Source organism: Drosophila novamexicana, unplaced genomic scaffold (assembly GCF_003285875.2).
Source record: "Drosophila novamexicana strain 15010-1031.04,08,12 unplaced genomic scaffold, DnovRS2.1 tig00000689-arrow-pilon, whole genome shotgun sequence".
Taxonomy (NCBI): domain Eukaryota; kingdom Metazoa; phylum Arthropoda; class Insecta; order Diptera; family Drosophilidae; genus Drosophila; species Drosophila novamexicana.
In genome coordinates this window covers 1,258,732-1,271,350 of record NW_020824818.1, presented here as the reverse complement: position 1 = coordinate 1,271,350, position 12,619 = coordinate 1,258,732, and the positions used below count along the sequence as shown (strand labels likewise).

The 12,619-nt window shown below is 36.3% G+C and overlaps 2 protein-coding genes across 2 annotated transcripts; one reads left to right on the top strand and one right to left on the bottom strand.

The window, feature by feature from the left end:
* Window positions 1–914: 914 nt before the first annotated feature.
* LOC115763264 (neurotrimin) lies at window positions 915–10,995 on the top strand. The gene is made up of 5 exons (XM_030705743.1): window positions 915–996; window positions 6,004–6,247; window positions 10,130–10,494; window positions 10,554–10,835; window positions 10,898–10,995. The coding sequence occupies exons 1-5, from the start codon at window positions 915–917 to the stop codon at window positions 10,993–10,995; spliced, it is 1,071 nt and encodes a 356-aa protein (XP_030561603.1).
* On the bottom strand, window positions 6,967–7,909 carry LOC115763166 (angiopoietin-4-like). The gene is made up of 2 exons (XM_030705619.1): window positions 7,183–7,909; window positions 6,967–7,101 (listed from the first exon to the last, which is right to left on the bottom strand). Exons 1-2 carry the CDS (start codon window positions 7,830–7,832, stop codon window positions 6,999–7,001), a joined length of 753 nt encoding a protein of 250 aa, XP_030561479.1. The 5' UTR covers window positions 7,833–7,909; the 3' UTR covers window positions 6,967–6,998.
* Window positions 10,996–12,619: the final 1,624 nt, after the last annotated feature.

The window sequence follows — 12,619 nt, the reverse complement described above, 5'->3', positions numbered from 1 at the left end:
TAAGTGAGCTTTAATTTTTTATCAATCAAAAGTGTTTTACTGCAATTTTAAAAAATAATAAATCTCTTCTTACTGAATCTTGTGACTTTCAGTACTTTCTAAGTCTAGATTTATGTCGAGCTATACTCAACTAATACTTTCTTTAAGTGAGCTTTAATTTTTTATTAATAATATTATAATTGTCTTGATTCACTTTTTATATAATTTCATTTGAATTTTTTTTCAGTACTTATAACTCCTTTTTTTTATCGACAAATTCGTCTAGTCTGATTGACCTATCTTTGAACATAATTTATAATTGTAAATACCCATCCTGACATCAAAGACTGCACACGTAGCAATAGCAACAACTACCTATGTTTGTATATGTACGCGCCACGTGCATACGAAAATGTTACGCTCTGCACTTTATGAATGAAACATTTACTATTTCATAGCTTTTGGCCAGCCCCCCAGCAGCAACAGCAGCAAAAGCCGGCGCCAACACCATGGCGACTGCCCAACGTCGGACTTCAGGACATGCCACCAGCTGCAGCGACCACCGACGCCCGCGGCGCCACTTGGCAGCCCGCAAGACACATGCGCAGCGCCAGGCCAGTGGCAAAGCCAGAGTCGGAGACGTAGTCGGAGTCAGCGCCTGGCAACATTTGAATTTTGAATATGAATTTTGACACTTGATTATCAGCGGCGTTCGCAGTTCGCGGCCAGTTGTAACTGTGTGCAGACGCGTCGACACGACGGGGCAATCGGAAAGGAAAACTTTGCGAAAAGCGGAAAAAATAAATCCACGTTAGTGCAGCGGAAACTCTTTGGCCATTTGGCAGTGAAAGTGGCAAAAAGAAAGTTTACTTTAGTTTACTTCACAATTCGCACTTCAGTTTGTAGTTCGGTTAATGTAAAACTCAGCGTGGAATATGAAAAAAGGCTTCGTTCATGTTTTGTTAATTCTACAATATGTGTGGCCAGGCAGCGCGAGTTTCTCAGAGTTGAATAATTGTAAGATAAGTTTAAATATGAAAGAGATGAAATAAGTATTACTACGTTTCAACATAGTTAAATGGACCTAATTAAAATTTAGTAAACAATTATACTTAAAAGACTTTCTATATAAACGTTTTACAGCAGGTTAATAAATGATTCATTTTAAGCATCAAGTTCATGTTTAGCTTACGTATTTAACATAAATAAATTTGTGTAGACGGTGAAAAAAAGTGAATTCAATTTTAATCTCATAACTTATTATCTTATTCTGTTGAAGTTAAAACGCGGGATCGTTTACCTTAAAAATAAAATAACAAAAAAAAATGCTAAAGTCGCTTAAATTTTCTGAATTTTAAATCGATTGAAGCAGCGTTTGAGATCTTTCAGGAATACGTTTCTTATATTAGTATTGAATATACCACATTCACATCATAAGCACGGGTAATTTCAATGCTATCACAGAGAGGCAGGCAACAATCTCACTTAAATGTACACAATACACCTACTTTGCTTTGAGAATCGCATAGAGAGGTGAAAGTAAGTAACTGAAGGACAACTTGAGACAGATAAAACAAATACAGAGAAAACTAAAAACGTAAGAGATAAATGAAAGTATTATATAAAGAGAGGAAGAGATAGATGAAGGAATCTTTTCTTTCATTTTTTTACAACATGATTTGATAAAAATAAAGCTTGACTTAAAGTCATGAGAATCGCATAGAAATCCAATATACTCTCAAAATTCGCCTTTTAAGTCCGATAAATTCGAACCGAGTGCCGAAAATGTCTACCACAAAATATTCAACAATCATGAGCAATAGCAAGCATAAAAGTTGTCTGTCTGCAGAATTTTGAGGTGTTCAGCTAATTGAGAACATTTAACCTGCAAAATAGCTGCCAAAAATGCTAACGAACTACCATAAAAAAAAAAAACATAGTTAAAACAACAACAAAAATACGGCTGGCGGTACTAACGAGCGGAAGTCCAACGGTTCCCTAAGTGAATAAACTGTGGCCAACATGTATCGCAGTGGAGAGGCAGCCCAACACCAACAGCAACGACGAGCGACTTCCGTTTCGCTGGGTCTACAAGCCCAGGGAAGCCTAGGGACAAAAGGCGAAAAAGGGGAAAGCTTGGGCTCGAAAAGCCCGAACATGAAAACGAAAAACAATGCAATTTTACTTAGGTTGGCAGCAAGAATTGATAAATATATCAGAAATTGTTGCTTAAATCAATGTGTCAAGAGCTGGAAATGCAAATAAACATAGAAAATATTGGCAGGCTCGCCGACGCACGATAAGAGGGAGAAGATACGGCTGATGGTTGCCGGGCAAAAGGCGGGGCAAGTACTCGACTGCAGACAAACAAAGCGGAAAGGCGACGCTTTTTCGACTTCCTATGGCACTTTGGAGTTTTTTCAACTATTTTCGTTTTTTTTTTTATACCCTGAACCCATTAAAAATGGGTATAAGGGTGTATTGTATTTGTGCAAAATCCAAATGTATGTAACAGGCAGAAGGAAGCAACTCCGACCCCATAAAGTATATATATTCTTGATCAGCATCAATAGCCGAGTCGAACTTGCCATGTCCATCTGTCCGTCCGTCCGTCCGTCCGTCCGTATATATGAACGCAAGGATCTCAGAACCTACAAGAGCTAGAGACTTGAAAGGTAGGTGCTCCTAGTTCCCGCGCAGACCGAGTTTGTTTCCGATAATCGATAACTTACTCCGTTTCCAAGCAATCGATAAAAATCGATATCGATATCCTGTTTTTTGGGCAATTTTGGTAAATAATAAGAGCTAGAGTCACCAAACTTGACATATAGCTTCTATACTAGAATATATATATGTATGCATTTGATGTTGGAAGAAGAGGGTTCAGGGTATCCCCTAGTCGGGAGCTCCCGACTAGAACCTCTTACTTGTTTAATATTGTATTTTTGTTGTTGAGGTAGTGCAGGGTTGTTGAGAGGGCTTGGAATAGGGGATAGTTTTGGCAGACATTGCGTGTGCTGACGTATTTCGTTATGCGATTTCCTCGCTTGCATTTCACCAAAATGGCAGACAGCTGGAGTGTCTAACAGACAGGACATTCACTTTCCGTTTCAAGTTCAACGGTGTGAGAGGCATGCAGTCGCAAACCTGGCCAGCAGCTAGTTGGCAACCTGCGGTGTCTGCTGTTGTGTACGACCAGGCATTGATAAATCGCAAAGCAACAACGTGTAAATAAAACAAATTAAAAATGAAAACGAAAATGAAAATGCAAATAAACACAATATTCGCACTTGAGAAAATCAAATAAAATTAATTTTAAATCAATTTACTAGTTTAATATCAACGTGACTTAAATTTTCGAGTTTTCTTTGATGTCCAAATGGATGTAACAATAATAAAGCTTAATAATAATAATTAAAGAATACAAATAATAATACAATAAAGAAAACAAATACGGAAACAATTCGTAATCATTTACTTTGATAGTGCTAATAAATAAAATAAATGATGCAAAATATAATAAAATAAACTAAGTACTTTCAAAATTTTCTCAATTATAAAAGTACAAATCTTACTCCAAACTTCATTATGTTATTCTTTTTTTAAGTGATATCAAATTTAAATTGAACAGAAAAATATGCAGATATATGTTATGCAGTGTTCCTTCCTCCGACAACTTTTATCAAATTGGATTATTATTTGTGCAGAATAATAATTCTTAATAAAATTTGTTCATTTGATGTGTAAAGAATACAAATTTTAATAAAAACTAATTTTAAAAAAATATGTACATACACTTAAATTTATGGGTCAAATAAGTTTGAACTTTTTTAATAAATCTGAGACACATAAAAAATTATTCGTTAAAATCCCAAGCTAAAAATACAAAGCTTCGTATATTTTTTTAGAAATATTTAAAAGAATATTCGATAAACTTCAGACTTAAGACCACTTTTTACAAAAGATAAATTGATGTAAATATGGATTTATATAGCTTTCAAAAAAATGTACTCAAAAATAGTTTTAGCTAAATACATAAAACACGTATTGAGCATACAATTATTCCAAAAATATTTGAAATTTCTTGCTTCGTTTTTTCTTCGTCATTAGCTTCGTTTCTTTGCCGTAAAAGCCAAACCAACAAAACATTTTGTAATCTACCAGCCGTAAAGTTAGCCGCCAAACTTTGCCAGACATAAAATGCGCATACATACGCGTGTATGTGTGTGTGTGTGGGTGTGTGTGTGTGAATGCGAGTTCATATGGTAAAAACTGTTTCGACGCTGGAATGTTTCAATATGCAAACATGCAATAGCCAAATTGCAATAACAACAGCCCGAAACGATCCAAACAATGGGCGTCTTTGGTCGCCAGTTGAACAATTGGGGCCGAGCCGAGCGACGTTTGCCCCGTACACAAACATAATCGCAAATTATAGGCTATATGGCATGGCCTAGGCTCCCTTGAAACTAGTTGGCAACGCACACGAGCACACACGCACACACACACACACCCACACTGCAAAATGGGCAAATAAAAAGGTAGCGCACTTATTTGCCGCCTTTTTACATTTTTCCAGGTATTACCGGGAGACTCTCTCTCTCTCTCTCTCTCTTTCTCAACTTCCCGTCTTACTCTCTTCAGCTTTTATATTTTTTTTGCATTTTTTCGGGTTATTATTTGGTCATAATTGTAATTTAGGTATTTGCTGTGTGAGGCGTCGACGAGCCGCAAAATCATGCTACTTGTTAGGCATGTGATGTGATTTTTTACGGCTCCCCATTTTGGGGGCGTGATGGTTTGCCGTTATGGCCGTCAAGTTGACGCCACAGTTTGTGGGCCCGTTCTAACGAGTTGAATGCGGGAGGCTACCCTTAAATTATCAGTTAGCCTCAAATGCGACGCCAGAGTTCCATAAAGTTGACGCTCTTAACTTTCTATGATATTACAAAAAATTGGATACCAAGAATTGAATGCAAATGAGAGCAGTCATTCGTAATTATTTGATGCGACAAATCTTTGACAGTTTTCAATTAGTTAAAATTTCTTTTTGAATTTGAATATTTATTTATTTTAATTGGTTTTAAAATAACTTCTAGTCTCAAATATTTATTATTAATATTTATTGATGGCTCTGGCGACCTTTCCATATTTCAATATTTATTTATTAGCCAGCCAACAAATAAATATTTTATTATTAATATTTATAATGTATATACATATATTTATCTAAAATCTTAAAAATTATCTGATTTAATAACTAAAAACTCAGCACATTCAGACCCAAAAATATGCTAGCAAAGCAGCTAAAGACGCCCCACCACAACAAAATGAATCGCATCTAAAGAAATGTTTCGGACACATTCTCAAGTACAGCGAGCATGACAAGTGCAAAAGCCAAATTATGAGAAGCTTATCATTTCGGCTGGGTCTTTCGGTCACCCTCAAAAGCTAATTTAACTAATTATTGGATTATTTACCAGCCGCAGCATCTTTACATAAGAAAATTTATGAGCGTGAAAAACGGGCAACAACAACATAACAACAACATAGCTGGACGGGCATCTGGAAAAGTTTAAAGTATATCTATTCTATTTGGGCTGTTGACATTTTGCAGGCACTTGCACAAATGTAAAAAAATAATTATCGCGCCCAATTGTGGATTAGAAATGATAAATGAAATGAAAATGAAAGTAAATTGGGCTTAAATATGATATATTAAATTAACATATTCCTAATTGCTTAAAAAATACAACAATTTGCAGCCTTGCTTTATGACACAAGTTACCTTTACATATTGTTAAATATTCAATTATATATAATCATAATATCAGCCATCTCTATTCAATTACCAAATGCCACATTCTGACATTTGTAAGACCCATAAATCCCACCCTAACACCAATCGGAATGCAGAGCTTCGTTATGCTAGCGCCATTTAACACCCTAATGGGGCAACATCGTAAATGTCAAGCACTTGCTCTAAGCCAGTTTTTTTTTCTGCCAACATTTTCTCTTTGCCAGCGGATCCGAAATTTAGTGGGCCCATTAACAATGTTACGGTACCCGTGGGACGCGATGCGCTGCTCACCTGCATCGTGCACGATCTCGTTAGCTACAAGGTGGCCTGGCTGCGCGTGGACACCCAGACCATATTGAGCATACAGAATCATGTCATCACCAAGAATCATCGCATCGGCATCTCGCACACGGAGCATCGCATTTGGCAGCTGCGGATACGCGATGTACACGAATCGGATCGCGGCTGGTGGGTAAAATACGATGCATACACATGATTTATATTAAAGTATTAATTTAATCCTTGACATTGTGTCTTGCGTACGCTGAAGACCTCATAAGCAAGCCAAAATGTTCCAAAATATAAGCTTTGTCCAACTACTTTTTAAATCCATAGTATACTAATACATTGTCATGATAGATTGATTTATTAATTATTAAAGCTATAGGTTGAAGTCGGGTTATAGTCTGATATAGCTAGTTAATAAAAAAAAGTTAATAGATCTATATATACTATTCTCGAAGTTGCATGTCGAATTTGGTGGCCTTAAAACCCAAAATGTATGCTCAAAAGCAGAATTTTGATATCGATTGCTTACAAACGGGGTAAGATATAGATTATCGGAAACATTCTCGTACTACGCAGAAACAAGGATAATGTCTGATATCATCATACATACTGACAGACTGCAGATGCTAACCACTTTACAAGTTCAGGGATGCTTTCTTCTGCCTGTTACATACATTTGGACAAAACCCATAAGCCCTTTTACCTACTTTAAATAGGTTGAGGGTATACCAAAGGGTTGCGAAGCACATTATTGCCAGATAACGTTGCATATAAATGAAAATATCAAAGAACTATGTGGGTCGAAGAACAGGCTTATTTTTATATAAATTGATATTGATATATAGGTGAATTTTACACTATAAATTCAATTTCGACTAAATTTCGACCAACTAAAAAATAGCGAATTCTTATAATGAATGTTACGTTATGATTAAATATTTAAATCAGACGGCTTTATCATCATTAAAATTAGGTTGTAGTAAACATAATTGCCATTACCATCATCAAAATACGCAAGTGGTGAATTGGGATTACTAAGAAACGAAATCAGGTAAAAAAAAACGTGAAAAGTGTTAAACAAACGCTAGTAAACTTATTTCATTTGAATGCTTTACCTGTCTAAGCAACGTTTCTTAAACCACCAGCCCGACGAAGACAACGTGGCACAGCCCTGAGGACTGTCTTTGTCAGGTGTGAAAAACTTGCTTCTTAACAAGGGAGTCATCAAATCAACCAGTGTACCCTTATGTAAGCCCAATAATTTTATTTTATAGGACTCCGCCTCACAGCCAATAAGGAAATGATTATATCGAGAATATCGAATTATGCCATCAGCGTCTTTCATGCAGATGTAAAGTTCGTAGCGTTGCGATTTGGTTATTATGTGCAGCCTTTCAAGGCCAATAAAAAAATCTCCTGCCGCATTGCCAAATCCCTTACTATAATCTCTCCAGCTCCTATTGAAGCTAACACTGCCATTCAGGCGTCTCTGCACAACGATCCAGCCTGGCGCCGTGTAGCTGGCGTCGCAAAGCTTCGTGGGGTCCTCTGAGAGAGGCTCATTGAGAGATTTAGTGTCCGTCCATGTTGCTTGAGGTTTCTCAGATTTAAGCTGGGTCTTTAGATCACTTACTTGCTTCTCTAGTTCAGACACTTTTGATTGCAGGCTTGCAACTTCCTCATTCCACAGCAGGCTTTCATAGTCTAAAGTATTATTTTTAGCTTTTAACATTTCCAACAAATTTGCATTACTCTTTTGCAGCATTTCAATTAAATTGCTTTGATCTTTCAATTGTTTTTCCTTGCTCTCAATGATTTCAACTTTATTGTTAACCAATGTTTCTTGTTCAGTTGTCAGGTTTCTCAAAATGACTTGATCGGGATTTTGGGTTTTTAATTTCGTTATTTGTGCCTCCTTTTCACGCACATTCAATTGCAATTGATTAATCAGCTCGTTTTTTGTTGCTATCAAATCGTCCTTCATGGCATGTTGTGCTTGCTTAACAGTCATATTTAAAATAGTCCTCTCTAGTTCATGGATCTTATTCTGAAGCTCCACAAATTGCTGTTCCTTGGAGTACACTTTGACTGCGTGCTGCAGCAGGGGCTTCACTATCTTATAGCAATACGTTCCTCATTGATCTTCGATTTCATTTGATGAAGTGCAATGCTAAAATACACAGCACAACACATTTTAGCATATTTGCCAGAAGAATTCTAATCACTTGTCAAACTCACCGACGATTGTTCTTTGCCATAATTGGTTTCAATTAGCACAAGTATCACAAGAATTAATAACACTCGCATTTTATAGGTATTTAATGACGCAATTTCCAAACGTTTTTCAGTTGAGCTCATTTGCAACTGAATTTGGCCGAGCCATAAAAGCTTTTGATTAAAATGTCACATTCAAATTCAGCTTTTATTGCGCGATAATTTGTTTGTTATCAATAAATGGGGCTTTCTTTGACATTTGATCTTAATTGTAGAACAAGCAAAACGAACACTAAATGCCCTTATAAGCAAACAAATTATGCATGATATATGTCCATATCTATATGATACCTTAAATTTATGAAATTTTTAATAAGGCATGAGCCTTCCTGTTAGCCAAAACAGCTGGCCAGTTCTTGGCCAAACGAATTGCAAAAAAAAACGAGAAAGTAAGAACATTTGAAGATCTTATACCTTTCTAGATATTTCCTGTTTGCAGATTTGTGCGTATAATAAGCTAAATAAAGCTAAAGAATATCTAGAATAACAGAATATTTTTCATTATGTGAGCCTACTTGGCGATCGATCGCTCCGATGGCAACTATATTTATGGTCCTATGTAGAAGAACAGACCTATGCAAAGCTTCAAGATGAAAACATCAAAACTAAGAGACTAGTCCGCAGACGGACGTGGTTATATCGACTCTGCAACCGATTCTGATCAGGAATGTATATTCTTTTTGAGGTACTAGATGTCCCTTCTATGCGTAACACATTTCACAAAAAAATCATTATACCCTCTACAAGGTTATACAAATATAAAAAATATATATATAAGAAATTAATGTTTGTCACAATGATTATCAATCCAAGCATTAAATACACAACATAGAACAATTAAAAGCTTAAGATCTGCCCCCTCCGGCCATCTAGCCCCTCTTCCCAGCTGATTTTGCACATGAGGTTATTAACTTCTAGAGCTATTCTTTATTACAAACTAATAATAATCGTTTATAACTGTTTTCATATGTGAAAATATATGAAATTAGAAAAGGAGAAAACAATAATTAAAATGAGTAAAAAAATTTGTTGTTAAATATAGAATATTATGTGGCTGGAGTAAAGAAATGGGAAATTATATAATTTGCAATCCACGCGATAGAAGAGTGCACACAATGATATGTTTTTGGTATTGATCAAGAACATTTATTGAAATATATCATATACTTTGTATACCCATATAAGATTGCCTTAGCGGAACACTTTCACCGAAAAGAAGCCCTCTGCTGAGATCTGCACATATCAAGAAGAATAGCACATGGATATTTGAAGACATCCCTATTAGCTAGTCTTAAAATGCGAAATTTATATATTCTTCAGCATTTTTGGGGCTTTAACTATATATATATATATATCTATATATATATATATATATATAAGATACCAGGTCACAGTCAATTTCCTAAGGATTACGATGTTGTACTTTCTTCCGATTGGAAAGTAAGAACGAAGTCTAGGTTTTGGACTAGACCCGCAAGTTGGGATTATCAATTTGTAAAGCACCAAAAGCCACGCAGCTATATAATTATACTTTGCAAGCGTAATATTTTGACAATTAAGTATTTGAGCGTCGAACGAACAAGTGTAAGGTCACTGGTTCAAATTCAAGAACAGTGCTCAATTTTATATTAGTTTATTTCATTTGTTAGTGCCCACAAAGATTAAAGCGACAATAAATTTGAAAAAAGGTAAAGAAAAAAAGGTTATAATAATAACAACAGAAATGCTTACATTGTACATATTTATGAAATATATAAACACATATTTTATATATACATAAATCTCAAGGTACATGTGCCAAATAAACACGGACCCTATGAAGAGCCAAATGGGCTACCTGGACGTGGTTGTGCCGCCGGACATTGTCGATTACCAGACCAGCCAGGATGTGGTGCGCGCCAGTGGCCAAAATGTGACGCTCACGTGCAGTGCGACGGGCGTGCCGCAACCCACAATCACCTGGCGGCGAGAGGAGAATGCGCCGCTCTGGCTGCCAACTGGCGAGAACGACCAGGAGCGCGAAATCTACAGCCTGGAGGGCCAAAATCTAACGCTGTGGCAGCTGCAGCGCGCCCACATGGGCGCCTACCTCTGCATTGCCTCCAACGGAGTGCCGCCAACGGTGAGCAAGCGCGTCATGCTCGTGGTGAACTGTGAGTATGCTGGGCACTCGGTTATAGTGTGGTTTTTGATAGCAGCTGCTCATCGACAGTTGCGCCCACCATTTGGACGCGCTACGATACCATCTACGTGGGCGTGGGTCAGAAGTTGACACTGGAATGCATTAGCGAATCGCAGCCCGCCTCGATCAATTTTTGGATCAAGGACAAGGAACTGCTGCAGGGTGGCAGCTACGATTCCATGGTCGTCGATCATGTCCATCGCATCGTGATGCGACTCACGCTGCGCCCGGTCACCAAACGGGATTTCGGTGAATACAAATGCATTGCCAAGAATGCACTGGGCGAGACAGAGCGCAGCATAACATTACATCGTCAGTAGAAATGGGCTTTAGTAGTATATATAGTATATATAATTTTTGTCTTTTCTTTGCAGATAAGGCCAAAAAGCACGTGCAGCACTCGCATCAGACATCAACACGCAATAATCAGTTTATTGTCATCGAAGGTAGATTCGTGCCCTTTTCTACTTGAATTTGTAGTAACTCTTACGTAATATTCCTTTTTAATCCCTTTCAGAGTATATAGCAAATAAGGCTTCCAGCATCGTATTACTTGACATTGGCTGGCTCACATATATTATAAGCTATGCGTGTATCATCATCTTGAGTTATGTCAATAAAGTCTTTTGTTCGTAAGCAATCAACAGATTTCATTATATAGAAACCAAATATTACTCTTCGCTTTAATTGATGGGTCAAAGGACACCAAAGGACATTCTCGTGTGTATTTAGAGAACGAATCGAATTTTAAAAAAAAATTAAATTGTAATATTCTTGCATTTTAGCCAAGTGTATGTGTACTTTAGTCTAGAAAGCCAGACTAACATTTACCCTATATAAAAACACATATACCCCCAACTACCGAATTTTCAGTCCAAGGCGGATGTGCTTCTTGCTTCGCCAGCCCCTCACCATAGCAAAAATAGTCTTCAGTATTTAGCTTCGGAGTTTACAGTCCGATCTTTCTATGGACCCAACGCAACCGTGTGTGTATAACAAAGCGTAAGGCTTTCTACTTAAGGTTTTTTAATTTTCATAAATCAACGCAATATTAAATTCATCTTTGCCCTTTCTTCTTAAATTATTGATAGTTATTATTTACAGGGTTCGCAGTAAAATTTATTTCCACATAAATTCGAATCTGCTTACGAAATTTGGGCAAAAGAATACAAAATGCATGCTTAGAGGCTGAGTCATCCTTAAAACAATTTATCTCGAATATTACTTAATCGATTAAGCTATTCTTCTTAACAGATATATATATATAGATATCGTCTGAGATATCCTTTTCTAAGAGTTACATAGATTCGGGGAAGCTTCGTAAACTTCCCAGAAATTATATTTAGCGCTGGATTTAAGATATCTTAAACCAAGTTGAATTTTTATTAGGTTCTTGCAATAATCGACTTAAAATGAGCTGATTTCAAGCAGCAGCCAAAATTAATGAACTTCAATATTTTTGCAATCTTTGAACAGTTCAATGAAATTAAGAGCTGGTGCATGCTTTCTTTTCAATTCGCTTATAAGTTTCAGAAATTTTGGCGGATCATAAATAATAATACGTTTAGAATATTTATTGAATATTGCAGAAAATAATAAATAAACCTTTGGTCTAATTTAGAAATACCAAAGATATAGATCTCTCCAAGGAACCTCCTTAACAGCTAAACAATGCGTTATGAATATCAATATATAACATAATATTAACTGAAAAGTGAAAAATCTTTGGGGTAGCATCAGCAAAATCTATAAGCTACGCAGAATAATATCCAAAAACAACGATAAACCCCAAAATCTTCTCGAAGGAACTGATCAACTGATCAAAATAAAGAATCAATTTCACACATGAATATTTGTATACCCACAGAGGTCAAAAATTTATGGGAAATATAATTGGGTTTCTGGTGAACTCGATTCTAGGATATTTGCAGATCCAGGTTAGACTACGGCCCCTTATTCAACAATTTTAAATGTCAAATACTAAGATAATGCGGTAAATGCTAAGCATGGCGTGTATTGTATTGTACTATGAAATATGATCAAATTATTAAAAAAGATTGAATTCTTCACTTATATATTAATTAAAATACTAGAAA

Bases quoted from the DNA above. Each gene is read 5' to 3' on its own strand.
- LOC115763264 (XM_030705743.1), top strand. From the start codon at position 915: ATGAAAAAAGGCTTCGTTCATGTTTTGTTAATTCTACAATATGTGTGG. The intron at 6,248-10,129 runs GTGGGTAAAATA...ATAAATCTCAAG, and splicing joins CACGAATCGGATCGCGGCTG to GTACATGTGCCAAATAAACA. The intron at 10,495-10,553 runs GTGAGTATGCTG...GCTCATCGACAG, and splicing joins CGTCATGCTCGTGGTGAACT to TTGCGCCCACCATTTGGACG.
- LOC115763166 (XM_030705619.1), bottom strand. From the start codon at position 7,832: ATGCTGCAAAAGAGTAATGCAAATTTGTTGGAAATGTTAAAAGCTAAA. The intron at 7,102-7,182 runs GTAAAGCATTCA...TTCGTTTCTTAG, and splicing joins AAGAAACGTTGCTTAGACAG to TAATCCCAATTCACCACTTG.